The sequence below is a fragment of the Clupea harengus genome, chromosome 14 (assembly GCF_900700415.2).
Source record: "Clupea harengus chromosome 14, Ch_v2.0.2, whole genome shotgun sequence".
Taxonomy (NCBI): Eukaryota; Metazoa; Chordata; class Actinopteri; order Clupeiformes; family Clupeidae; genus Clupea; species Clupea harengus.
This window is the reverse complement of record NC_045165.1, coordinates 7,492,778-7,517,777: the sequence shown is the minus strand read 5'-3', so window position 1 is coordinate 7,517,777 and position 25,000 is coordinate 7,492,778. Positions and strand designations below refer to the sequence as shown.

Genomic DNA, 25,000 nt, shown 5'->3' with positions numbered 1-25,000 from the left:
TTTGTTTGCAAAAATCTTCGCAAGAGTTCACATCGCACATGTACACATAATTTAACACAAATACACTTTATAACAAAAAAAGCACATCCATTGTTCAGGTTATAAACAGTCTATAACTTATGTTATAACTTTGATTCAACTCCATTTCCAATATTGATCAGAAGCACTGTATGAGAAGTTCATGGATCCAAGCTAATGTTACACTGATGTAACGTACAGACACCATATGGCATTCATTGAAATCATGGGGACTATAAGTGAATGCTGTAAAAATGGACAATAAAAGGCACTTAATACACAGACACTAGCTATATAATTCTTAGAATCCTTACAATCAGCAGTGCCTCGTGTACATTAACCCACAGACATGAGTGACATAGTCCTTATTAAATGTCACGCAGTCTGTATATAGCTGACAGTGCCATATAAGCCAGTAGTGAAAAAATAATACAAACATACATGAGGTTTTAACGGAGACCAGAAAACAGTTGTACAGGGTTTGTGATAAAAAGACCAACTGGTTTGTACACAAGGGGCCCTAGTTTCATGGTGGAAACTCTGCGAAAAACAGTTTATTCTGCCTGGGCAGGGCTTCTTAAACTCTGGCGATAAATACAAAATTCCACCAAGGCGTGGATTTTGGACATAGACGTGTTGACGTATTCTTCTCTGACAGGGGACATGGGCATGCACCAATCACAAACCATCAATGCCCAGATCTGAGCTCTCTATCTGACAACAAATATCACGTTTGCTTTGTCAAAAGAGTGGCACACAATGCCCACACATGTCTGTATTAGCATGTTTGTACTAGCAACCTGTTTTAAAAGGTTAAACCCCTTTAAAGTCTCGAGTGTCTGGGAAGAGGTAATCTAATTTGTCCAACTTCAATAAAATTCCCATTCAGCAGTAAACAAATGTTGTCCATGATGTAAATACACAATAATGACTTTTGCTTCATAAGAGTGTAAATATATAGGAATCCCTGTGCCACCACAAGAAGGTCTGTTTTCTTGGATTGGCTGCAACAGAATGTAAAAAGAGATTTTTAGGTTGGTCCAGGTGTTAAAATTCATCAATTCATGTCCCCTCAGTCCGGATGACACCAAATATCCCAGAATATGGAAAGGATAAAATTAACATTGAATACCATATTTAGGACACCTGAAACAAAACTAATATTCTGTTGCAGTAAATGCTTAAGACCATTCTTTCGCGTCACCACACCGTACTAAGAAAACCCGGGGTTCCATCTTAAAACCTTTACCTCCAGAGAGAATAGAGCTGACCCTTGACCCTTCCTGCTCTCACAAGTCACACCACGGCGAGTGCTGGAATGGCTGCTGAAACATTTAACATTTAAGACGTTAGATGTAAGCTACACATTTTTCAGTTTCAGTGCCTAGCTCTGAAGTTGCAAATGTGTTCCATCAGACACATTTAGATGATTGAGAGAATTGAATGTGCATCACACGTTACAAATATTATACATTTTACATGCTAGGCCTCAGCCTTCACATCTGCTGATTTGTAGAGCACTTTCAATGACCAATGTGTCTGAATTGTACTAAGTAAACTCGTCTTGTCTCGCCTCGCCGAGGCCTAAATACATTCTCCAGCATGGATGCGCTAATGCAATAGGCTACATTGATCTTGACAAAAATAGCTTGACATGGAATCTAAGTGAGCGAAACTAAAACACATTCCCTTCTTACAGGCTCAAAACCACATATCCTGATTAACAATATAACAGTCAGTTCGGAGGGGTGTGGCTTGGGCATTTGAAAACAAGCTACAATAATGTGACAACAAATGTAGGCTAATTGTTTTGAACAACAGAAGAAGCACCTCGCTTTATTCCGTGGAAATGTGCCCCTGCCGCACATTGTCCAGAACCTGCAGCGATGACCATCTTCTTACTATGTAATCTTGTCTGACGCTTTCAGTTTAAAGGGATTGCCCGGCAATGCTGTTGGTTGTCTTTAAATTAACCTTTCACTGACTAGCTTCCAGCCGTTTAACACTTTGTGTAGTCGTTTAGCACTTCCTGAAAACATAAACCTGCATTTACAATCTGTATTAATTCTTGCACTGAACAAAATCAAACTCAAACTTGCTAAGTGGCATTTTTTTATGCTGTACATGACTGTTAGCCTTAACTGAATCAAAGACAGGCAACATTGAGAGACAGTTTTAAGATCTGATGCCTAAAATGGGGCTAGAATTGCTGCTGTTGCCAAACAACGAGAAACAACCTTCACCTGAGTTTGCAACGCCTCACACTCCTCCCCCTCCCCAAGACAGGGAGCAGACCACACACAGTGAGGAACGAGGGAGAGAAGGAGGAGAAGGGTAGAGTACCAGAGAGACAAAAAAGGAGAAGTGATCTGCTTCTCTTGAATAAAATGGGGAAAATGGAATGGAGTGTTTCTTTGTCATTGAGCACAATATGTCTTTTACAAATCCAGGCCTCCAACTCATCTATATCCTTCATCTTCCCTCTTTCTCTTCTGCTCTCTTTTCCCTCATGTTCTTTCTCTCTCTCTCTCTCTCTCCCTTTCTCTTCTGTCTCTGTCTGTGTTTCTCTCTTTCTGTTGTATAATTGGTTTACTTGAGTTTCTCTGTTTTTATGTGGACTTTCCATGGTGCTCTGGCCCTGCTGTGGTTCCAGCGTGTCGGGCCAGCAGCAGTAAAATGCTCACAGGACAGGAGGCACACAGCCGCCCGCTGCACCCAAACATCAGCTGCAGCTGTCTGACAGCAACATGAGTAAAGGCATCATGCCTACACACACACACACACACACACACACACACACACACACACACACACAGACACACACACACACACATACACACACACACACACACACACACACACACACACAGAGAGTCAGATGCAAAATACACACATATAAACACACAGTGACACATTTTCAAAGCGAGGGGGGTGGGGGGCAGGCGGACATACAGAGAGAGAAAGAGAGAGACGCTCGCAAATTACATAGCTTTGATAGCTACGTGGCCTGGAACAACCATAAGGGTTTAGTTGAGATGTCAAGCATTTCTGTATGAAAAGCTTAGGAGTAAAAGCAGAGTCATGTGTGAATTATTTATTCTTTATTTATCTTCAATAAGTGCTTTTGAGGCCAATTATGATTAGTGTTTCTTAGTCTAGCCGAGAGTGTCTAGTCTAGAGAGATGAGCCTCCACTGAGCTGGGTTTTGCTCAAGGTTCTTTCATGTTAAATAGAGTTGCATAGCATTGGCACCACAGCTTTTCTAGCTGCTAAGGGTTTAGTCCGACTAAAAGTGTTATGAGACTGTGTTCATTGATTATGGCTCTACATACAGTATATAGATATAATTGTATGCTCTCAATGAACCCGATTTCTTCTGGTAATTTGTCTTCTAGTCTTAAGAAATGTTTCTATAAAGAATCTTTATGGGAAGACAAAACATGGTGTAGTTTTCTGACTCATTTCTGTCTTGAACATCAGCATGGCAACTTTACAGGCGCAAAGTGAAGGCATTACATAGGCATTTGTTTTGTTGTATTAATTCCCCAGATCAAGGTTTGATTGTTAGCGCATCTTTCATCTAAGTCATAGGCCTGCTGACTACTTTCAAGCACCACATTCCCTGACTGACAGGCTCGTCATCATTATGCTATTTTGTATTGTCCAACTCAGTAATGCAAAGTTTGGCTCACTTTGAAAAACTTCCAGGTTTAACTATTAGCTTACATAATGGTTTTTAATATCATTCAGATACTTCACAAGTCAGTTTGCATAAAACCATCTTCAGAAGAAATGTTTGTACTGAGTTGGAGCTAGTGGTGTAGACTAGCATCTTTATGTTTTCACATTGGTCAATGGTCCTCCATATAATTACTCTCATAGTAATTTATATTATGAATGCTCAGCTGCGTCCAGGCAGAAGAAACTGAAAGCTTAGCAGAGATGACCGCTCTGTCATTTGTAACCCAAGCCCTGCATGTTGTTCGTGTATCTCTCCTCTGGATCTGTCCGCAGAGGGAGGGCGAGTGTGGACGGCCCGCAGGCGACGCCAGGCCGCTACGCACGGGTGTGGCTGCGCTGACCTCATCCCCGCTGGCTTTTTACAGCAAGAGCCGAGCCTGTTAAAAAGTCACTGAAGTCACTGTAAACATCCAAGAGGGGATCTACGGAGAAGGGGCTAAAGGCGAAAGATAGAAACCATGCGTTTCTATCAAAAACCATGCGTTTAAAAGGTGTGTTAATTAGAATATGCCCATATACAGCAGGATCGACATTTGTTTTGTACTCTGAAATCACACACATCCAGCTTGGGGACATTTATGTAGGCTTACACGAAACCTGATCACGATTCACTACAACAAGCTACTTTTAAAGGTTAACTCGTAACAAATGCAACCGAAGTTTACAGAGGTAATTGGGGAAATGGCCATTAGATTAATGACACTCGGTCTGTGTCCAAGGTTTTCACAGTCTCCTAATTGTTATCTCACATTCTCTAGCTCCTAAACTTTTATTGGCTTTTAACAACGTGAAAATGTTCCTGCATGCCTTTTTACTGCTGCTAGTATAAAAGAGGCATGGTCAATCGACTAGTGAAATAAAGTCTGATTTGAGTAAACTTGTGTTTATAATCTAGTGTTCAAACATAATTGATTGCACAAATGGATATGGACTTTCTATTTGAAAATGAAATGCCACATATCTGGTTATGATTGTATGCGCAACTTGCTCCCCAATGAGGTTGCACACTTTGCAAGTTACAAATATTAACCATATCCCCACTAAGTCAGTTGTGTATTAATCATAAACGGACCGTTCGAGGTAGTCTTTGGCATCTACGAAAGTTTGTATGAGCGCAGGCATGCGGAGATGAGCAGAATGCCGGCAGTCAGAAAACTTTGCCCAACACGTCATTGTAATTTGATCCTCCGCTTGGCTCTTTAAAGAAATAAGAGATGACCTGTCTGAATGAGGACGTGCGGCATCGTCCTTTGAGATTCGGGAGGGAAGAATCTACAGGACAGACTAAGAGAAAATGAGGGGCTACTCAATAAATGCTTTAAGGGGAAATAAGAAAGCCTGGCACGGTGTAGTCGTGATGTGATTTGCCGGGAGAAGTTCAGACGAGTTTACGTTCGCACACCAGAAAGAGGAGTCACAAGGTAAACGAATCTTTTTTTAAAGCAAATCTATAGCGCATAATGCATGCTCGATTAAAAGGCAAAATCTACGAAAACTGTGTAAGTGTTTAAAGTGGAGTTCATTACTGCTTCTGTTTCGGGTCCCAGTACAACCACCCACAAATCCCGTGCAACGGTGAAAGAAGATCGAACAGGTTTTCGCTTCGCTGAGTCGTGAGCGATTCAAGTTGCTGTAGTCAGGAGTTTCAGCTGCTAGTCTTGTGTGTCTGGCGGCACACCTGTGCGCTTTGACCATTTTTGGACAACATTTTTCAGAAGCAAAGTCTGGGTGCAGCAGTATTGCACGAGGACATTCTGGGATGCCGTTTGTAACCTACATTCAGTAGAGTGACCACAGGGCTTTTCAAAAGAGGTTTGCAGTGCATCAAAGATGTTATAGTGCCGTTCTCATCGTGGTGAATGTTAATGCTAATGTTTTGGCTGATCTGAGGTCAGTTCTTCCTGAGGTGAGAGATGCCTGAAATGTCTGACACAACTTAAATGTGGTTATCTCATTAGTTTTCACAGTAGGCTCTTGTAAATTTAACCAATGTTAACATTGTATGTGGTTAATAAACCCTGTTGAAATGTAGTTATTTTCACCGTGGAGGTCACCTGCTGTGGCCCGTTGGTTTGTGATATTATTCAGCTGCAGTAGTGGTTTTGTCTGCACGATTATCTGTTAGTATGTGCTAGATATTTGTGCATCTTTTTTTGCTGCGAAGTAGACAGACCCTGTGTGTGCATCCTGTATAGAATATAGTGTGTGTGTATATATATATATGACCAAATGTGTGTCATATATATATTTATTGTTGGTGCTCGTGCTCAAGCATTTCTATATTGAATGTGGGGAAGCAAAACCTCAGTGACACACATTTGGTCATCCTACTTCCAGTGTGAGGAGTCTGTTAAGTATGTGTGCGTGCGTGTGTGTGTGTGCCTGCGTGTGTGTGTGTGTGTGTGTGTGTGTGTGTGTGTGCGTGCGTGTGTGTGTGGCAACCCTTGCCTGAGATGTTTACACCTCAGTGCAGAGGAATGTCCAGGGCTATATTTATGGCCCACTGATAATGCATGTGAGCACGGCCACACAAGCCTGTCATTATACACACTGGCCGACGGCCTGGAGACACAAGGTAAAGACAGGAGGCGAGGAGAGATGGAGGGAGAGAGAGAAGGTAGAGAGAGAGAGAGAGGGAGAGAGAGAAGCTAGAGGGGCAGGATTAAAGGGCTGTAGGAAACACAGGTAGACGAGGCAGATCGCGGTGGGAAAGGAGAGAAACACAGCAGAGAGAGGAGGTATCTGAGGAGTGACGAGGAGGAGGACAGGAGATGAGGGAGAGAGATGGGGCGCAGTAAAAAACGAGGGGGGTGAAGGAGAGATTAGGAGGAGTACGCGGGGAGAATGGGTCCAGCTGGCTCTGCCCACTCTCCCCCAGCAACAAACACTCCTCCTCTACACATGGTGCCCATAAAGCGCAGCTGTTATAGAGCTGTCATTACCTCCACACAGGGTCAATATGCTACCAGCGGCCCAAATAGAGCTGTGTTGTGCACGGGCCCACTCTCAGAGCTGCTAGATGTGCTCGGGTCACTGTTTGGTAGAGACCTTCATTTCCGTTAGCAAGTTATGTGACAGGGTACTCGAGAGGAACACAAACACACACACACACACACAGACAATCATACACACACACACACACACACACACACACACACACACACACACACACACACACACACACACAGAGACAATCACACACACACAGACACGCACACAGTCAATCATACACACACACACACACACACACATCCACTCAGTTGGGATTTCCCTGCCTGTGGATCAGGTTGCAGCAGCCGTCTCGTCGAGGGTCACAGGTCAAGCAGCAGAGAAAATGAGCTGTGCATATTTCACTGTGCAGCTACTTTTTTCCTCATTCAGTCAGTATATATATTTATTCATACATATGTGTACATTAACTATTCTCTCTCAGTGATCTTGGCTGGTGGGTGCTGGAGAGTGCCATCTCAGAGTTGTCCCTGGCCCTTTTTTGTGTTCTTGTGATGCGGTAGCTCATTCTATTCTGAGAACAGCCGACGAGGTCTGGTGTTTAGCTGTTGTTTTGTGTGGTTGTTAATTGCTGCTGGTGTGGAGTGGTGGAGTTAAAGGCTAATGGTGTTCCTGTCTTTTCCCCCACAAGAAACACACACACACACACACACACATACACACACACACAAACACACACACAGACACACACACACACACACACACACACACACACACACACACACACACACACACACACACACACACACACACACTTAAGCACATTGTCAGATCTTCCCAACTTGGCATGATCTAACCTGCATCAACACACACACACACATACTCTCTTTGTCTCTCTCTCTTTCTCTCTCTCTCTCTCGCTCTCTCTCTCTCTATCCCACACACACACACACACACACACACACACACACACTGACCCAGATCCACATATGGTAACCCTGAGTTATTGGGCTGAGAAGGGTCTGTTGGATCTGGACAGAGACAGTCCTGAAAAACAACAGTAGGGACTGGGAAGTGTTTGGGGGTGATCTCATTAAACAGACCAATTGCTTACATCATCACAGCTGTGTGCTTGGTGGGGACATTCTGTGTGTTGTGTGTGTGTGTGTGTGTGTGTCTTCTCAGCCATATGTGCTCAGCAATGTGCATGCTCACCAGTTGTTCGTGTGATCACAGCTTTGGGCTTTCCTCTGTGTGTGTGTGTGTGTGTGTGTCTGTGTGTGTGTGTGTGTGTGTGTGAGGAGATGCAGCTTGACTATAGGATCAGGGACAGTTTGGACTCCCGGCTCCTATGGGGGAGGCCTGGAGCAAAGGGCCTCGTCAGCAGCAGATAGTTTCCACATCTGCTGGATCATCAGCAGAGGGGCGCCAACTGGACACAGAGAGCCTCTACATCATTTCCGAAGCACTCACAGACTTCACATTTGAACAAAACACCGCCATATTGCAATATGACTGCTACATAACAATGGCAGTCCTAGGGTGAGGTCACACAGAGACAAAATGTTGGTTATTAGATCTATGGTCGATGATATCATGGATGGCGTGATACGAGATGTTTTTTTAGTTCTGTGTAGGGAAATGGATGTTTTCTCCTAGTGCGTGTAAATCTGACTCCGTTTATAATACACCTTCGTCCAGATACTATTTCTAACCCTCGATTGTCAAACAGTCTTTCAAGGTATGTGGGTGCATGTTTACGGAAGATTACATTTCAGTAAGTATAGCCTTGCAGTTTGTTTTTCAAAGGGCCTTCTTAATCTTCCGCACAGGTTCACATTTCGACTTATGTTTACGTTAAATGTATGCCTTATGCTGGTATAATGTTACAGGCAGTCAATTTAGGGATTTGAGACCTCAATAGTATATATAAAGCTTAAAATACTCTCATCACATGGATGTATAGACTTGGGTCAAACATTTAAGTGGGAAATTATAAGGAGTTGAGAGAAGATAATGCACAGTGAGAAAGACGACGTGATAACGTAGCACATCTAGCCAGTCAGTTATAAAGGCAAACCATATACGATGAAATAAGGCACAAAGGCATCTTGTAAAGCATAGTGAGTAATCCATTGTGACTGTCTTTCTAAAACTGATACAGGCAAACTTGGACAAAGACAATGACTTAATTAAGGACAAAGACATAAAGTCATAAAAATCTCCCTACTTCAACAAGTCAGGCTTAAATCATGTACAACCTGCACAGAATGCCCATGGATCACGAGGTCTCATTCTGTAGTTGGCCCTGCAGCCAGTAATCTTAAGGAAAGGTGTTTTCTGTCTTTATATTTAGCAGAGCAATAATAAGCCATGGATGGGAGTTTTTTTGTGGCTGATGCTGGCTGTAGCGGATCAGCTTTAGACTTATAGTTTAGATATTTTCAAGCCCTTCAGAAAGTTATCATTGCTTGATATTTGTCTGGTGTCTCTGATCATTCCTATAAGAATGCAAAGTCACAGGAGAAGCAGCATCAGTTCATCCCTTCATGTGTGCTGCAGAGGATATCCACTCTCAGTATTACAGACTTCAGCATGAATATTCTACAGCTTATGTAGGTTAATGCGAATGTGTTAACAAAACACCTCCTATTAATTGCATTCAGTAAGCTCAGGAGCTTTTGTCACAAGTTTGGGGTATATCCCACGGTATCCCATAATCCTTATCGCTTCCTTGTGCATTCCACGATAGTTGACTTCACCCCCGTCACACAGACTGAGCAGCGCTTAAGGGCATTGTTTGGCACGTAGCCAGATAAGGGCAGGGGCCACACACAGTTGTACCTGAGGGAGGGAGAGAGAGAGCGGTCTGGGCTCCCAGGGTGCTTTGCGGCTCATCTGTCTGAGGCACAGATTTGAGGAAGTCTCCACTTTGCTCTCCCTTTGCGTCTCTTTTCTTCTCGTTTGCTGCACTTCTTCGCCAGCTGGTTGTCCCTGCCTGCCTTATGTCTCTCTCTATCTCTCTCTATCTCTCTCTCTCTCTCTGAGGGCCTTATGTCTCTCTCTCTCTCTGAGGGCCTAATGTCTCTCTCTCTCTCTCTGAGGGCCTTATGTCTCTCTCTCTCTCTCTCTCTGAGGGCCTAATGTCTCTCTCTCTCTCTCTCTCTCTGAGGGCCTTATGTCTCTCTCTCTCTCCCTCTCTCTCTCTCTTTGAGGGCCTTATGTCTCTCTCTCTTTCTCTCTCTGAGGGCCTAATGTCTCTCTCTCTCTCTCTGAGGGCCTTATGTCTCTCTCTCTCTCTCACTCTCTCTCTCTCTCTCTCTTTGTTTGGAGATGGGTGGTCCTGGTGGTCCACCTCCGCTCTCCTCACCTCTGTGTTAAACAGGCTTGTGGTGGTGGGGGTGTCACGCGTTCACACGCTCAGGGTAAATTAGCGTCACTGTGCCGAAAAGGGTTTAAGCTTGTCTAATGCGGCGCTGACATCTAGCCGTTGTGTGCGAAGGGAACTTTGGGTTGGGTTAGCACGCATAACAGGCGTTGAACAGTGTTAGCTCAGGCCGCATAGCTGAGAAAGGAAAACAGCCATATTTCTGTCAGCATCTCAAAATTCATTCCATGCTTGGGGATGTTCGCTTTCCACAAAGATGTTTCGGGGGGTGTTGTAGCAGCACTGGATCTACAGCCATCATGACCTACAAACCCGTGTTGCGCAGAGGAAGAGGAAGATTACAGGCAGAGGAAGATTACAGGCTACAGCACATGAGATGTCAAGCGGAGCTGCACTAAATAATTAACTGAATGTAAATCAGTGGATGATGTTTCTGTATTGGTTGCTTGTTGGATTGATTGATTCATGTTTGGTTTGTTTGTTTACACTTCAGCATGTTGATGAAGCCATGCAGTCCTAACCCGTTGCGAGGCTATTAGTATTGTCTTATAACACATGTATAATAACAGGACATCTTGCAGTGACGATATCGGCCTAGCTGATCTCCATAAAAGCTCACAGTAGCCATCATGGCGTACTGCTCTCCAGTCATTACAAAAAGCATCCAACAATGTCTTGATATAGCCTGTGTATTCATATATATGTATGTATGTACATATGCTGATATATTGTGATACGGTATGTACATTTTGTCTACACAGTATGTACCCGTATATGCATACTGACAATGTAAGCATTGAAGTTCTGAATAAACAGAACAAAGGGAAAATAATGCTTCAGACTCTCAGAGGAAAGTGAAAATAGACTAAACAATAGATGTTATTATATTCAATCTTCTTGGTTCATAGGAAATATGCTGAAGTTAGCAGAATGGGCTTGGCTGAAACTGATAGACTGCTAATGCTAACCATGCTAATGGTCTCTAATGAGCAGTGACAGATTGAAAGGCACTCTATTGGTGCAGTGATTCATCACACGTGTTGCTTTCATGTAGGATTGAAGCATTGTTGTGATAAGTGTCACCCACTGGCCTGTGAGTGTGTCCACGGGGCAGCGCACTTGACTGGCTGGCCTCGCTGATTGTGTGTCTGAGCCTCTCTGCCTCCATCCTCCCCCGAGTCTGAGTCCTCAAAACCTCAAACCTCAGGCCTCTCTCTCTCTCTCTCTCTCTCTCTCTCACTCTTTCTCTCTCTCTCTCTCTTTCTTTTTCTCTCTCTTTCTCTCTCTCTCCTTCCCTCTCTTTCTTCTTCCCTCTATCTCTTCTTCTTCAACATGGAAGGAATCCCTTTTGTGTCCCGCTGCTGTAATTTGTCCTCAGGCCTGTAGTTATGGACTGAAGTAATTGTAGAGAGCAGCGTAGCACTGGCTTTTCTACACTGTGATCATCTGCTGTTGTATTGGGAGCCTCTCTCTCTCTCTCTCTCTCTCTTCCCCTCTCTCTCTCTCTCTCTCTCGCTCTCGCTCTCTCTGTCTTCGGCTTTGGTAGCTCCTGCTAAAGTCATCACAGTGGCTAAATTAGCACTATTCGTTAAGCCTCTCGTGAGTGTTGAAAAAAAGATATCTGGTCACTTATACAGTAGCTAGGCTTTTACAGTCTGCCCCATTTGCCTTTAATGTCTGGTGTTGTCCCCTGCCTTTAATGTTTGGTGTTGTCCCCTGCCTTTGTGGCTTTCTCATAACTCCCAAAACTGGAGCTTCGCAGTGAAGCCAACTCTTGGGGTTGGCTTTGATGGATTGCCTCCACCACGGGGATCCGGCAACTCTTTGTGAGTGTCAAAATGGCTGCCACTCAGTTCCCCTTCTCAGGTAGAATAACCTCCTCCACCCACCCCCCATTCCACTCCCCTCTGTCTCTGTCTCTCTCTCTCTCTCTTGGGTTTCTCATATCCAACTCTCCATTCAGGCTCTCACACATTCTTTGCGCCACCTCCCCCCCTCCGGCTCTCTGGTGTCCGTAAAGGGGCCGTCATGCAGAAAGACTCCATTGTGCCGGCCCTGTATCCCTTTCCTCTGCTGGCCTGTGATTAAGAAGGGATTGCTTGGATGGGGATATTTTGGCGGTGGGGAAGGGGGGAGGCTGGGGGGAGTCAGCAGGGGTGGATGGGGGGTTGTGCGGTTAGGCTCGGAGGGATAGGTGGATAATATCATTTGCTGGGCTCAGTGTAATATTTAATAATGAGTTATGGGGACACCATTGGGTCTGTGTGTGTGTGTGTGTGTGTAGGTGTGCATGTGTGTTCCTGTGTGTGTATCTCTCTTTCTCTCTCTTCTCTCTCTCTCTCTCTCTGTGTTTCTCTGTGTGTGTGAGCGAGAGAGTGCGGGAGAAAGAGAGAGAAAGGAGAAAGGGAGAGGCAGGGGGTTGACTGGATTTCAAAGGCCTTTTTGTCATCATCGATGACCTCATTGTATGCATTTCTGCCATGTGTTGCCGTGCTCTCATTTCCTAGGTGACCCAGCAGAAGTTAGCTCCTCTTGGGAGAGAGAAGGTGGGACAGTGCAGAGAAGAAGGCAGTGGCTGTTCAGCTCTGTTTGTCCCCCTTCTGCCTCCCTCCTTGGCTTTTTGGGAATCAGTGGGTCTTTTAGTGATGAGTTAGAGCTGCTCTTTCTTGAGGTTTGTGGTGGAGGAGGTGCGTCTGATTTTGACTCTTGCGATTGTGCCATATAAGCTTGGGTTTATTTTGAATGAGAAAGTTACAGTCATTTTGTTGGTGAGTTTGTCATTACTGGGATATGGTTTGTGGTAGTGTGTGTGTGTGTATGCATTTGTGGACTGATTCTGCGTTGAGGCAGTGCAAAGCTGATGTAGACCATCGTGGAGAGATGGTGATCTTGAGCAGGATCTTGGTATGATCTTGGACATGGAAGCAGGAAAAAGTACCACGGTACCAAGCATAGCGAGAATGGCAGCAAGCTGTGTTTCCTGAGTTCATTTTCATGGCTCGGTAGTTAGGTATGCATGCCCATAACTGGTTTGCCAGTATGACACTTAGGCACCATAGCAACACCTCATACGTTTCAGTCTTGGACCATGCTAATGAAAGATGTGTCCTGTGTGGAACCTTTGGATGTAGTTGTTCAGTGGTTCAGTTGTTCAACAGGAACGGCGTCTCAGTTGGCGTTGTTTGATGTGGTCCTAGGCTCAGATGATCTCATGAAATATCTCCGTGACAGTGTCATTAGTGGGCTGTCCAACAGAATTAAAGTTGATCCGTTCCTTTGGCAGGTGCTCCTGGGAGAGAACGCGGGAGTGCAGGAGGAGTTGATCCCTAATGGCTGACGTCCTGGACACCGGAGCGACGGGAGCCGCGGGGGCGGCCGCCACTACCTCCACCGCCGGCGGAAACGTGGACTGGCAGAAGAGATGCATCACCCTGGAGATGCAGCTGCTGAGGTTCCGGCTCCAGGCGGGGAAAATTCGCGAACTTCTCGCCGAAAAGGTGAGGACAAGATCAGGGAGGACTAGTCAAGTGTGCTGGTCTTTTATCCCAGAGTTTCCATAACACTAATAGATGTAGTGATGAGAGACTGAGGGAGAAGAAAATAGTAGGCACTGGGAAAGGTGTGTGGGGTAATTGGGGCAGTTGAGAAGTCCAGGGGTATTCGTTCTTGACCTGTAGCTAAGAACTGGCTTGCATCTGTGGTGGCTTTGATTCCAGCCTAACGCAATTTCTGTTTGATATGTAAATGTACGTGTGAATGTATAAAAAGGCAAGAGGAAGAGGAAGTCTATGAAAAAGAACATTGAAGGGGATAAAACCTTGCTCTCCTGTCAATAGAAACCGTATTTGGCCCCTTAATCCAGAACATATGCTTGAATGACTCTCCCTCTCATCTGTCTGTGAGCTGTGCTCATGAAGGAACTGGGGCTATTTCTTCCTGAGTATTGCCTCATATGTGAAGGAACGGGGGCTTTTTCTTCCTGAGTATTGCCTCATATGTGAAGGAACGGGGGCTATTTCTTCCTGAGTATTGCCTCATAAGTGACCATCTGAATGACCTCTCTGCCTTCCCACTTCTTCATCTGTGAGAGTCCAGTCTCATTACATTTTGATGATAATTATTGTTATTATTATTGTTGTTGTTGTTGTTATTATTATTATTATTATTATTATTATTATTATTATTATTTCAGTGCACATGATATATCTTTCCCTTCTACCAGCATGTCACTGACAAAGAGAAACTGTGTCACAGCTAACCATGGTTACGGGAAGAAAGTGGATTCTGTATAGCCGTGCATGAGAAGTTGCAACATGAGTCTGGGGTGAAGTCATTGTCATAAAACCTTTTCTTTTTTTGGGGAGGATATTTCTTCTCCTCGTCGACTCTTGTAGTTGTAACGACTCGTAAAACGTGTCGTTACACTTGTAGCAAATCTAGGGTGAGTGAATTCTCATTCTTCACAGTTATTGCTGTGATCACAATTACACCAGCTGATCCGTAACAGACAGCTCCTGATGAAGAGGCCTCTTTACAATTCCACACTTCACTAAAGCGCTGGTTTCTTTCAGTCCATCTCTCTCTCTCTTTCTGTTTCTCATTCTCTCTCTCACTTTCTCTCTCTCTCTCTCTCTCTCTCTCTCTCTCTCTCCTTTCTTTTCCTCCCCCTCAGTGGCTCATTCATTCAGAACAGTTAACGGTCGAAACTTGGCACCAGGCCTGGTCAGGGAGTCGGAGGGGGAAGTCACTGACCTGTGTGAAACTGTGTGTGTCTCTTTGGCGGAGTTAATATACCGCAGTGAGGCATTGTGTGTGTGCGTCAGAGTATGCGTCTGTGTGTTTCTCAGCACTCTTGATATAGTTTGCCATCCGGTTTACCTGGTTTTGATTAGCTGTACAGTGGTTGATATTATCCTTTTCTAACTTCTCTAAGATATTATTATTAGTATCTCTCTGAAGTGTTGTTGTTTTGATGTACAGTCATGGGTCTGTAAGCTTGTTGGATTGATTTTGAATCACTCCATGCATGAAGCTACCAAACAGATTGAATACAAACAGATAGTCTTGAATGGAAATGGCACAAGATGCATCATGTATTCTGTGTTAAATGTTGAGAAGGGAATAACTTATCCTGCTGTCAGACAACAGTAGAACAGAGAGTCTCCAGCAGTCATCAAAATCTCATTTTATGTCAGGCAGACAGACCCACTGACGGACAGACACACAGACACAGACACATGGATATAGGCCACTTCTCTCTCTCTCTCTCTCTCATACACACACACACACTCTCACACACACACACACACACACACACACACACACACACACACACAACACATACACACACACACTGTTTGAGTGAACTAAGACTGAGTTGAGAGCCATCCACTCAGGTTATTGCTTCTTGGAAAGATTGCCTCACACTTCTTCCGAAAGTCTCTTTTTTCAGGCCAAGTGAGGAGTGTTTTACACATTGACCCACTTTGGTTTGTGCATGTATGTGTGTCTGTGTGTGTGTGCCTGTGTGTGTGTGTGTATGTGTGTGTGTGTGTCTGTCTCTCTCTGTGTGTGTTTGTGTGTGTGTTTGTGTGTGTGTTTGTGTGTGTGTGTGTGTGTGTGTGTGTGTGTTTGCGTGTGCGTGTGTGTGTGTGTGTGTGTGTGTGTGTGTGTGTGTGTGTGTGTGTGTGTGTGTGTGTGTGTGAAATGTGGATGTCTGCCATACAGCGACAATCCCCAGTAAGATTTGTGAGACAGGGAGAGGCTTTTCCAGTGCCTTCTGTACATTTTTCTCCCTGTTATTTTTGCCAGTGAATATGTGTCAAAGTGTTCTTGTTGTTTTGGAAAACACATGCGTAGCGTGAACGGTTTCTGGTCTATGTCTTGTTTATTATGAAGGTAAATGTTTAATGGCATGACTAATAAAGTAATCACGACAGAAACATTAAAAGTTATGGTGCGTGAGAGCTGTAGAAAAAGGCACTGGATTAGTGGCGATTTCAGATAATTGGAGATCGTTTCAGCCTAATGGCCTGATTCAAGTCCAGGGGAGAAAAGTTCACTGGATTTCTGGAGGAGAAAAGTTGTAAAGAGAATGGATGGTCTAAGCACAAAGCAAGGCTTTGAAAAGAAGGAAACACTTGATATAGATGTTAGATTGTGTTACGTATATTGTATTGTACATATACTTTATTGGTGATTGTAGTAGTTTTTGTCTTCAATCCCAACAGGAAACTCTCTCTCTCTCTCTTTACCTAGCGAAGAGAGAGAGAGGGAGAGAAAGAGGTTGAAAGGGAGAGAGAGAGGAGAGGGAGAGAGAGAGATCTATGGTCCTGCAATTAGTATGTTAAATTCACCCACACCAGGCCATATGAGGGCCCTCTGATTTGGATGCCTTCTGCTCCAACAGAGCAGCTGAGAGTGAGGCTAGTGAGACTGCTTTTCTTTTGCGTGCGTCAGGTGACTCCCAACTCAGCCAGGTCAGAGATAATACTTCTCCTCATTCTCTCTCTCTCTCTCTCTCTCTCTCTCTTCTCTCTCTCTCTCTCACACTCACACTCACACACTCACACACACACAACACACACACACACACACACACACACAACACACACACACACACACACACATACACAGGTAGGGTATCTCAATCTTCCCAACTGCTGATACCCGAGAAGCCAGATAGTGAGTCTACACAGATAGCCGAAGGATGCAGATAAGAGCAGACAGCCAGGGGAGTGTGACAGACAGTGCCTTGGCTCGCCTGGTAGAAGCTCCTGGATGTTTGGCATTCTTGGGGTCGTCCTGTGTCTGCTGATGTAGCTCTTCTCCTCTCACCTGTCTGACCTCACCTAGTGCTCTACTGTCTGTACTCACCTGTCATAACGTGACCCAAGTTCTGAAAGAAACACCGTTTCCAGGTTGGCTGACATGGATGTGTTGATATCCTACAGGAGATAGCTTGCTCTGAGTCTTAGGCTGTATACACGCCCCATGCTACTGATTCTCTCAGTGTGTGTGTTGTTTACCACATGATGAGGCTGTGAATGGCACCAAGGACAGGGTGGAAATGTGAACCGAAGCTAAGATGTCTGGGATATGTGTAAAGCTAAGATGTCTGGGATATGTGTAAAGCTAAGATGTCTGGGATATGTGTAAAGCTAAGATGTCTGGGATATGTGTAAAGCTAATATGTCTGGGATATGTGTAAAGCTAAGATGTCTGGGATATGTGTAAAGCTAAGACATATGGGATATGTGTAAAGCTAATATGTCTGGGATATGTGTAAAGCTAAGACATATGGGATATGTGTAAAGCTAATATGTCTGGGATATGTGTAAAGCTAAGACATATGGGATATGTGTAAAGCTAAGATGTCTTGGATATGTGTAAATCTAAGATGTCTTGGATATGTGTAAATCTAAGATGTCTGGGATATGTGTGAAGTGAGGTATTTGGCATCATGCTAAATTTGTACCTCAGCTACTGAACCCTTTGAGCTGCTTTGCAAACTCTTTGTCCTGGACAGATGCAGGAGCTGGAGATAAGAGTGACAGAGGCCGACCAGCGAGCAGAGACTGCAGAGAAACAGGTACACTATGCAAGCACACACACACACACACACATTACGCACGCACGCACGCACGCACGCACGCACACACGCTCGCACGCACGCACGCACCACGCACACACCACACACACACAAATATAGTTTGTTGCTGTGGCTATGGGTATCCATAAAATGAATGCATGAGGAGCTCAAGTGGCCTCTGTAAACCACCAGAGGACAAGTGAAGAGTTTCTGAATGAGTCTTTTACTACTTTTACTAGGTGCGCTTGATGGAAGAGAAACTGAAATCAGCTAACGTGCAGCCCAGCGAATCAGAGAACTCCCTGTGCCTGAGGCTTCAAGAGCTCACCAATCTGGTGCAGGACAGAGATGGCGTGATCAAGCAGCTGGAGGCACAGCTGGAGAAGCAGGTATGGAGAGAACAGAGGAGAGAGGAAAAAGGATGGACAGATTACTCAATAAGGACTGCTGAAGGCCCGCTAAACTTAAGTTCTTCTGCAGAATATGCTTCGGGCCCAGGAGGCGAAGATCATTGAAGAAAAAGCCTCCAAAATCAAAGACTGGGTCACTTTTAAGTTACGAGAGGTAAGATTGTGCCCAATCCATTTTATTTTGCCTGGTTCCATAGGAACATACAGGCTGCTACTAAATATATTTACTTGTTCCTGCTCTAAGTTGTAAGTTTAAATATTTTTCAGTGGAGAGGAATTCCATCATTGACTTCAAAAAAATAGAGTTCCCGTTGGGCATTTTTCAGAGGTGCATTAGGCTGTTTTTCTACTAGTGGAACTAGGCCTGAGACGTAATATTGCACTAATGTCAAAATGGAGTCATATTACATAACACATGTGTGCAGATGGAGATGGAGAACCAGCAGCTGAAGCTCGCAAACCTCAAGCAGGCAGAACAGATCCTCAACCTCCAGGACAAACTGCAATGTAAGTGGATCATGGACCCATGCTTTAAGGTCAAAGCCCTAAGATGACAAGCCATGCATACTCTCTCTCTCTCTCTCTCTCTCTCTCTCTCTCTCTCTCTCTCTCTCTCTCTTTCTCTCTCTCTCTCTCTGCCCTCCCTGACTGTGTGTCTTTCTCTCTCAGAATCACGACCCAGCCCTTTTTCTCCTGATTTATTTCTCTGTGTTGTTTTTGTAAAGTGCTCCAGGAGGGACCCTCCTCTCCCACTGCCCCCTTGTCTCCCAGCCTTGATGCCCACCTGGTGCCCTCCAGCCCGCTCTACCCGCCCAGCTGCCCTGGCACCCCGCCTGCTCTGGAGGAAGGCTGGAGGCACACGCCCTCAGGAGGCTCCGCTACAGGTGCCGTACCACAACCTCCTTTCCTAGCCACGCCAACACAAATGGCACGCTGGGATTTTAGAGCTGAAGAAATGGCCTTTTAAGGCTCTGTAATAGACTTTGGCAGAATAATACAATGTTTGAAGCAATGTTTGAAGCTGGGGATTTTATTACATAAGGGATTTGTATTTATTAATAATTCAAAAGCAAATTCCTAACCTTTGTTAGTGGCCCCTTGCTGTTGTGTAGAAGCAAAGAAGAAAGCCTTGGAGGTGACCGACAGCTCATCCCCTGTGGACAAGATGACTGCATCCAAGATGGCGGACAGTGCCACTCAGGGCCGAGGTAGAGGGGTCGTCAGCGCCTCTCCCAGCACCGCCACTGCGGTGGACCCCCCCAGCCGGGACCACTCGTCGGACGAGCTCAACAGCAAGTTCCGCCTGCAGCGCCTCCGCTCCTCCTCTTCCACCTCCTCCTCCTCCACCTCCTCTTCCTCCTCCTCCGCCTACGAGAACCCGCAGGCCGCCCTGCTGCTGCTGCCCGTGGAGGCCCCGGCGGCTGCCCTCGCAGGCCCTCTCCGCACGGCCGTCGGCACCTCCTTCTCCCTGCCCGTGGGCACCAGCATGACCCTCCCCAAGGTGCGCACCCCGCTGAGCCCCCGCGACAGCATCCAGCTGCTGAAGAAGCACCAGAGCCAGCCGCAGCCGGGCCTGGAGCGCTTCCACCAGGTCAACGTCAGCATCGACATCGGGGCCGGCGTACCGCTGCTGGCTCGGAGCCTGTCCCAGGGGCCCACGGCGGCCGCAGTGGCCCCGCCGCAGGTGGAGGAGACAGACATCGACGACGGCATGGAGGGGGTGGAGGAGGGGGCTCAGGCAGAGGCCATGCAGCCCCGCGCTGGAGGACCAGTGTCTATCGGGCTGGTGAAGGAGTGCCTGGATCCAGATGCGGTGAAGCCCCCGACACCACCGTTACACCGCTTCCCTGCCTGGGTAAGAGGAAGGAGGGAGAGAGAGAGAGAGAGAGAGAGAGAGACCGAGGAGAGAAGAGAGAGAGAGAGAGAGAGAGAGAGAGAGAGAGAGGGAGAGGGAAACAGACAGACAAATAGACAGACAGAGGCAAAGACCTGAGTTAAATACTAAATGGCAAATAGCAAATTAATACTTTGCAAAATAGTAAGAATAAAATAATGTGACAACTTCTCTTTAATGTTCATGGAAATTAGGCATTTATGGTTGTCTCTTTTCCAGGAGAGTCGTATCTACGCTGTGGCCAAGTCCGGTATGAGAGTGTCTGAAGCCAGTGCTGGTGCTAAGGGTGCAGGTGGGATATTCATGCTCATCATGTACTGCTCATTACCTGAGTCTTGTTCCTGTGGGAATGAATGCCATAGCATATGTTGTGTATGTGTGTCTTACAGCGTCCAGCCTGTCCCAATACCCTGCAGTTGGTCCGTTTACTCACCTGATGTGTAAGAACATTAGTGTACCTGTCTACACCACCCTTAAAGGGGTAAGAATGACATCATGTTCTCAGAGAGATCTCGTTGTGCCTTGAACATACCCACCCTTTTGAAGTTCTGTATTATTTCTTTCTTTTTGTACCTTTGACTTCCTATCTATGTTTATCGGTTATGTATCTGATATGTTACTGACTCTTTCCTGTAGAAAGCCACACAGATCAGTAGCTCACCCCTGGTGGAGGACGACTCGGGCTCTGAAGACGACACCAGCTCCCTGGGCTCCTTGCGGAGCTCCACGCTGGGGCTCGACCGCAAGGGCAGCACTCCCAGCAGCCCCCGCGCCCTCAAGCGAGGTGAGGTCACCCAGTCACTTAAACAGGAAGCCCTGCATGTGAATGTGCTGTAGACATCACGTCTGCTAGTAGCTCAGGTGGTAGGGAATAGTACTTGATATGCTAAAGTCACTACTAAGTTAGTCTAAACCAAGACAGGTGAGGACACCCAGCAACGCAACCAAGAACCACTCCATGGTGCTAGCTAGGGGCGCTAGTGTCCTGTGTCCTGTGTCGCCACTATATATGCACGTGTGTGTTGCAGTGTGTCGTTTGTGCGAATAAAATCTGACAATTATTATAGTAAAGCTTAGATCACGGTTTTTGTCCCTGGGAGCACAGGCACTGAAAGTCACGCTGTAAGCCTGTTTTTCACAGAGGCATTGGCTGAGTGAAAAGGTGGTGGAAAATATCTACTCTAGTTTGTGTCAGGGGTCATGGATACTCCTGTGGAAAACTTGACATGATATTATACACATCTGAGTTTCCACGAGGAGGCCTGTGGCGGTTTTAATGCTGTTCCACTTTGTGGGATTGTGTCTGATGAATATGTGTGTGTGCATGTGCATATGTATATGTGTGGGATTGTGTCTAATGAATATGTGTGTGTGTGTGTGTGTGTGTGTGTGTGTGTGTGTATGTGTGTGGGATTGTGTCTAATAACTATGTGTGTGTGTGAATCAGGGGTGTCGGTGTCCTCCATCAGCTCAGAGAGTGACTATGCCATCCCACCGGATGCCTGTTCTCTGGACAGTGACTACCTGGAGCCTGAGCACAAAGTGCAGCGCACCTCCGCCTACTCCTGTGAAAGCACTGGGCCGGTATGACTCACACAACATTTACAATCACAACAAATCACAACATTACAATCACAACAAATCTATAAAAATGGTCTGATAATGTAAGAGTTTCTGCCATTGAATTGCAGATTATGAATGCAAGTTGCATACATACACATGAACACGTACTTACACACACACACACACACCACACACACACACACACACACACACACACACACACACACACACACACACACACACACACTCCCACACACACACACCCACATCTCTGAAACCTTGCTGGTGTGTGTGCTCAGGAGATGCTGGAGAAGTCGGGCTATCTGCTGAAGATGGGCAGCCAGGTGAAGGCCTGGAAGCGGCGCTGGTTCACCCTGAGGAATGGAGAGATCCTCTACTACAAATCACCAGTCAGTTCTGCTCTCTGCTTCATGTTCCAAGGGGCCTCATGTGAAAAGCAGATGTTTCATAGTATTTACATAGTGCTTCTGTCCCTCCCTCTATAAATCTGTTGAAAAGTTGAAAAATTAGCTATAGTGATGACATACATTTTCCATGCATTTGAGGTTAATCTTGGCCCCGCGGGTTACGGCTAAAAAAGGGGATACATTTAAATGATGTCAGTGGAAACACTGATGTGACATCGGAACGTACACTTCATAAGATCTGTGTGTTTAGAGTGACGTCATCAGGAAGCCCCAGGGACACGTGGAGCTGAACGCCTCGTGCTGCATCGCCCGTGGAGAGGGGGGGCAGACGTTCCAGGTGAGGGATGACACCTGTGCAAACACGTGGACCACACACGCCATACTCATTTATCATTATGACGCTAATATTTTTGTTTCACGTCAGAATCATTTATGGGTGTTAAAGTTGTGACGATTGAGTGTTTTTAATGTATGCACTGAGTTGTCGATGTGACCACACACCAGACATCAGAAGATAGATGTTTTAAATCAGACAGCGCGACTTATAAAGAAGTATTTGTCAATTTTAATATTGTTTGAAATATGAATATGTAATCCAGATTATTATTGCTGAATGAGCTGGAGTGAAAGGCCTTACTGACTGGGAGTGTCCATTCACTCCTGTGTTTTCTCATGGAAACAGCTCATCACGGACAAGAAGACCTTCTACCTGACAGCCGACTCCCCCAACATTCTAGAGGAGTGGATCCGGGTGCTGCAGAATGTGCTCAAGGTTCAGGCCACCACTCCTGTTTCCATGGAGACCGCAGTTAAGCCAACCGTGCGTGGTTGGCTGACAAAGGTATAAATAAGAAAGAGACTGAATTCCTCTGAATGAGGTTTTGTGTTTATTAGGCCTTTTAACTGCTATAAGAGAGGCAAAATGAGTTTGGACTGTGGCTTGTGTCTGTGTCTGTGTCTGTGTCTGTGTCTGTGTCTGTGTCTGTGTCTGTGTCTGTGTCTGTGTCTGTGTCTGTGTCTGTGTGTGCGCACACATGCTTGCTTTTGTACCAATGTAAGACAGATGGTCCAACTGTCCTTTGAGTGCTCTGGGCAGGTTTCCAGAGCCCTTAATAAAGGCTCTTATCCAAGGTCTTCCTCTTGCTCTCCTTATCCATTCTCCCCTCTCCCCCATATGCGTTCTGTCTCAAATGTCAGGTCAAACATGGCCACTCTAAGATGGTGTGGTGTGCTCTCATTGGGAAGGTGTTCCATTACTACCGCAACCAGGACGATAAGGTAATGTCAACACTGAACACCATGTGGCCATTCTGCGTTCAGAGGTCGTGAACTGTGCGTGATTTAAACTGTGTTTGTTTGTGTGTGTGTTTGTTTGTTCGAACTCAGTTCCCTCTGGGTCAGCTGCGTCTGCGCGAGGCGAGAGTGGAGGAGGTGGACAGGTCATGTGACTCGGACGAGGACTATGAGGTCGGGGGGCGTGGCTTCCTGTCGTCCCACTGCACGCTAGTGGTCCACCCCAAAGATCAGAGCCCCACCTACCTGCTGATAGGAACCAAGCAGGAGAAGGTAAGAGACACACACACACACACACCTGTGCAGAGGCACACACAAAACACAAATGTCACACACACAGCCACACAACACATATAAAGGCAGCAGCATTTAGCAAAGCGTTCATTCAGTGTGTGTTCATTCAAATCCCTTGCACCTTTTATTATAAAAAGAGAAAGAACTGTACTAGATGACATGGGCACTATGCAACAGTTCCTCGTCATGACAATGCTAATGGCACAATGTGCTTTTCTTCCTGCTCAGGACACCTGGCTCTACCACCTGACTGTTGCTGCGGGCAGCAGTGCCAGCTTGAAGGTGGGCACTGAGTATGAGAGGCTGATTGGCAAACTCCTGGACATGGATGGAGACGCAGGTAAATGAGGCCAAACCTGTTCTTATCTTATTCACTAAATATTGTCAGTTTGTACCGAATACCATTCACTCACAGAATCAGACGACCACCATAGGAAACCTTTACATACGTCATAAATGTGATACACCCAATCACAGGCCTTTGTGGGACACAAGTTGAAAACTGTCTTGAAACCTAAAGATGAGATAAAGGACAAGCCGTGGCTCGATACAGACACACTGAATGTCTAATACAGTCGGCCCGAATCAGACCCTTGTTTGTAGGGGTGGGAATCTCTTGGCACCTCACGATTCGATTCGATTCGATTCGATTCCGATTCAGAGGTCAACGATTCGATTCTAAACCGATTATCGATTCTAAACCGATTATCGATTATCAATTCTAAACCGATAAAACGATTATCGATGCATGTCGATTTTTAAAACATTTGAGTTTGCTACTCAGAGTCTCAAATCACTTTCTACTTTGTGTTTGATAATTAAAGAAAATCAACAGATGAATTACCTTCTCTATTTTTTATTAGAGAAAAAGCTTTTCCTTGTCACAATTATGACTTTCAATGAACAATGCAATAATCGATGCAGCTTGCATTTCAACAAAAAATGGATGTGTAAAAAAAAAAAATATATTAATTATGAACTTTTCTGAATCAAGACAGGATCGTTCCAGAGAGAATCGAGAGAAATCGAAGAATCGATTTTTTTTCCCACCCCTACTTGTCTGTGAAATGAGCTCTACTATGTGCTCTGCTCTCAACCCAGACAAATGAGATACCTTCACCAAAGGGAAAGCAGCGTTTGGCTTGAAATAGACTCATTTTATGTATGTGGATGTATATCTAACGTGTGTTTGTGGGTGTGATGTGTGTGATATGTGTGTGTGTGTGTGTGTGTGTGTGTGTGTGTGTTTGTGGATGTGATGTGTGTCCTCTCTCACACAGACGCAGAGCTGTGGAAGCGTCAGGTGCTGTGCTTCAGTAAAGATGGCCTCCGCTCCCCCCTCACCACCCTGCCCTCGGAAGCCCTGCAGACAGAAGCCCTCAAACTCTTTAAGGTGACTTCCCCCGTCACCTCCATCTTTTCACTCACACG

General features: G+C 45.5%; 1 protein-coding gene across 1 annotated transcript in view; it reads left to right on the top strand.

Annotated features, from left to right (window-relative positions):
- Positions 1–4,956: 4,956 nt before the first annotated feature.
- plekhh1 (pleckstrin homology domain containing, family H (with MyTH4 domain) member 1) overlaps positions 4,957–25,000 on the top strand; it is a 31,664-nt gene continuing 11,620 nt past the window's right edge. The window contains exons 1-19 of the mRNA XM_031580769.2: positions 4,957–5,180; positions 13,380–13,593; positions 17,625–17,687; positions 17,927–18,076; positions 18,168–18,251; positions 18,523–18,604; positions 18,823–18,981; positions 19,210–19,952; positions 20,211–20,283; positions 20,381–20,472; positions 20,628–20,775; positions 21,439–21,575; positions 21,854–21,964; positions 22,233–22,319; positions 22,665–22,823; positions 23,180–23,260; positions 23,369–23,548; positions 23,798–23,909; positions 24,850–24,962. Coding sequence (XP_031436629.1) covers positions 13,426–13,593; positions 17,625–17,687; positions 17,927–18,076; positions 18,168–18,251; positions 18,523–18,604; positions 18,823–18,981; positions 19,210–19,952; positions 20,211–20,283; positions 20,381–20,472; positions 20,628–20,775; positions 21,439–21,575; positions 21,854–21,964; positions 22,233–22,319; positions 22,665–22,823; positions 23,180–23,260; positions 23,369–23,548; positions 23,798–23,909; positions 24,850–24,962 — 2,742 coding nt within the window. The 5' untranslated portion in view covers positions 4,957–5,180; positions 13,380–13,425. The remainder of the gene's footprint in view (positions 5,181–13,379; positions 13,594–17,624; positions 17,688–17,926; positions 18,077–18,167; positions 18,252–18,522; positions 18,605–18,822; positions 18,982–19,209; positions 19,953–20,210; positions 20,284–20,380; positions 20,473–20,627; positions 20,776–21,438; positions 21,576–21,853; positions 21,965–22,232; positions 22,320–22,664; positions 22,824–23,179; positions 23,261–23,368; positions 23,549–23,797; positions 23,910–24,849; positions 24,963–25,000) is intronic.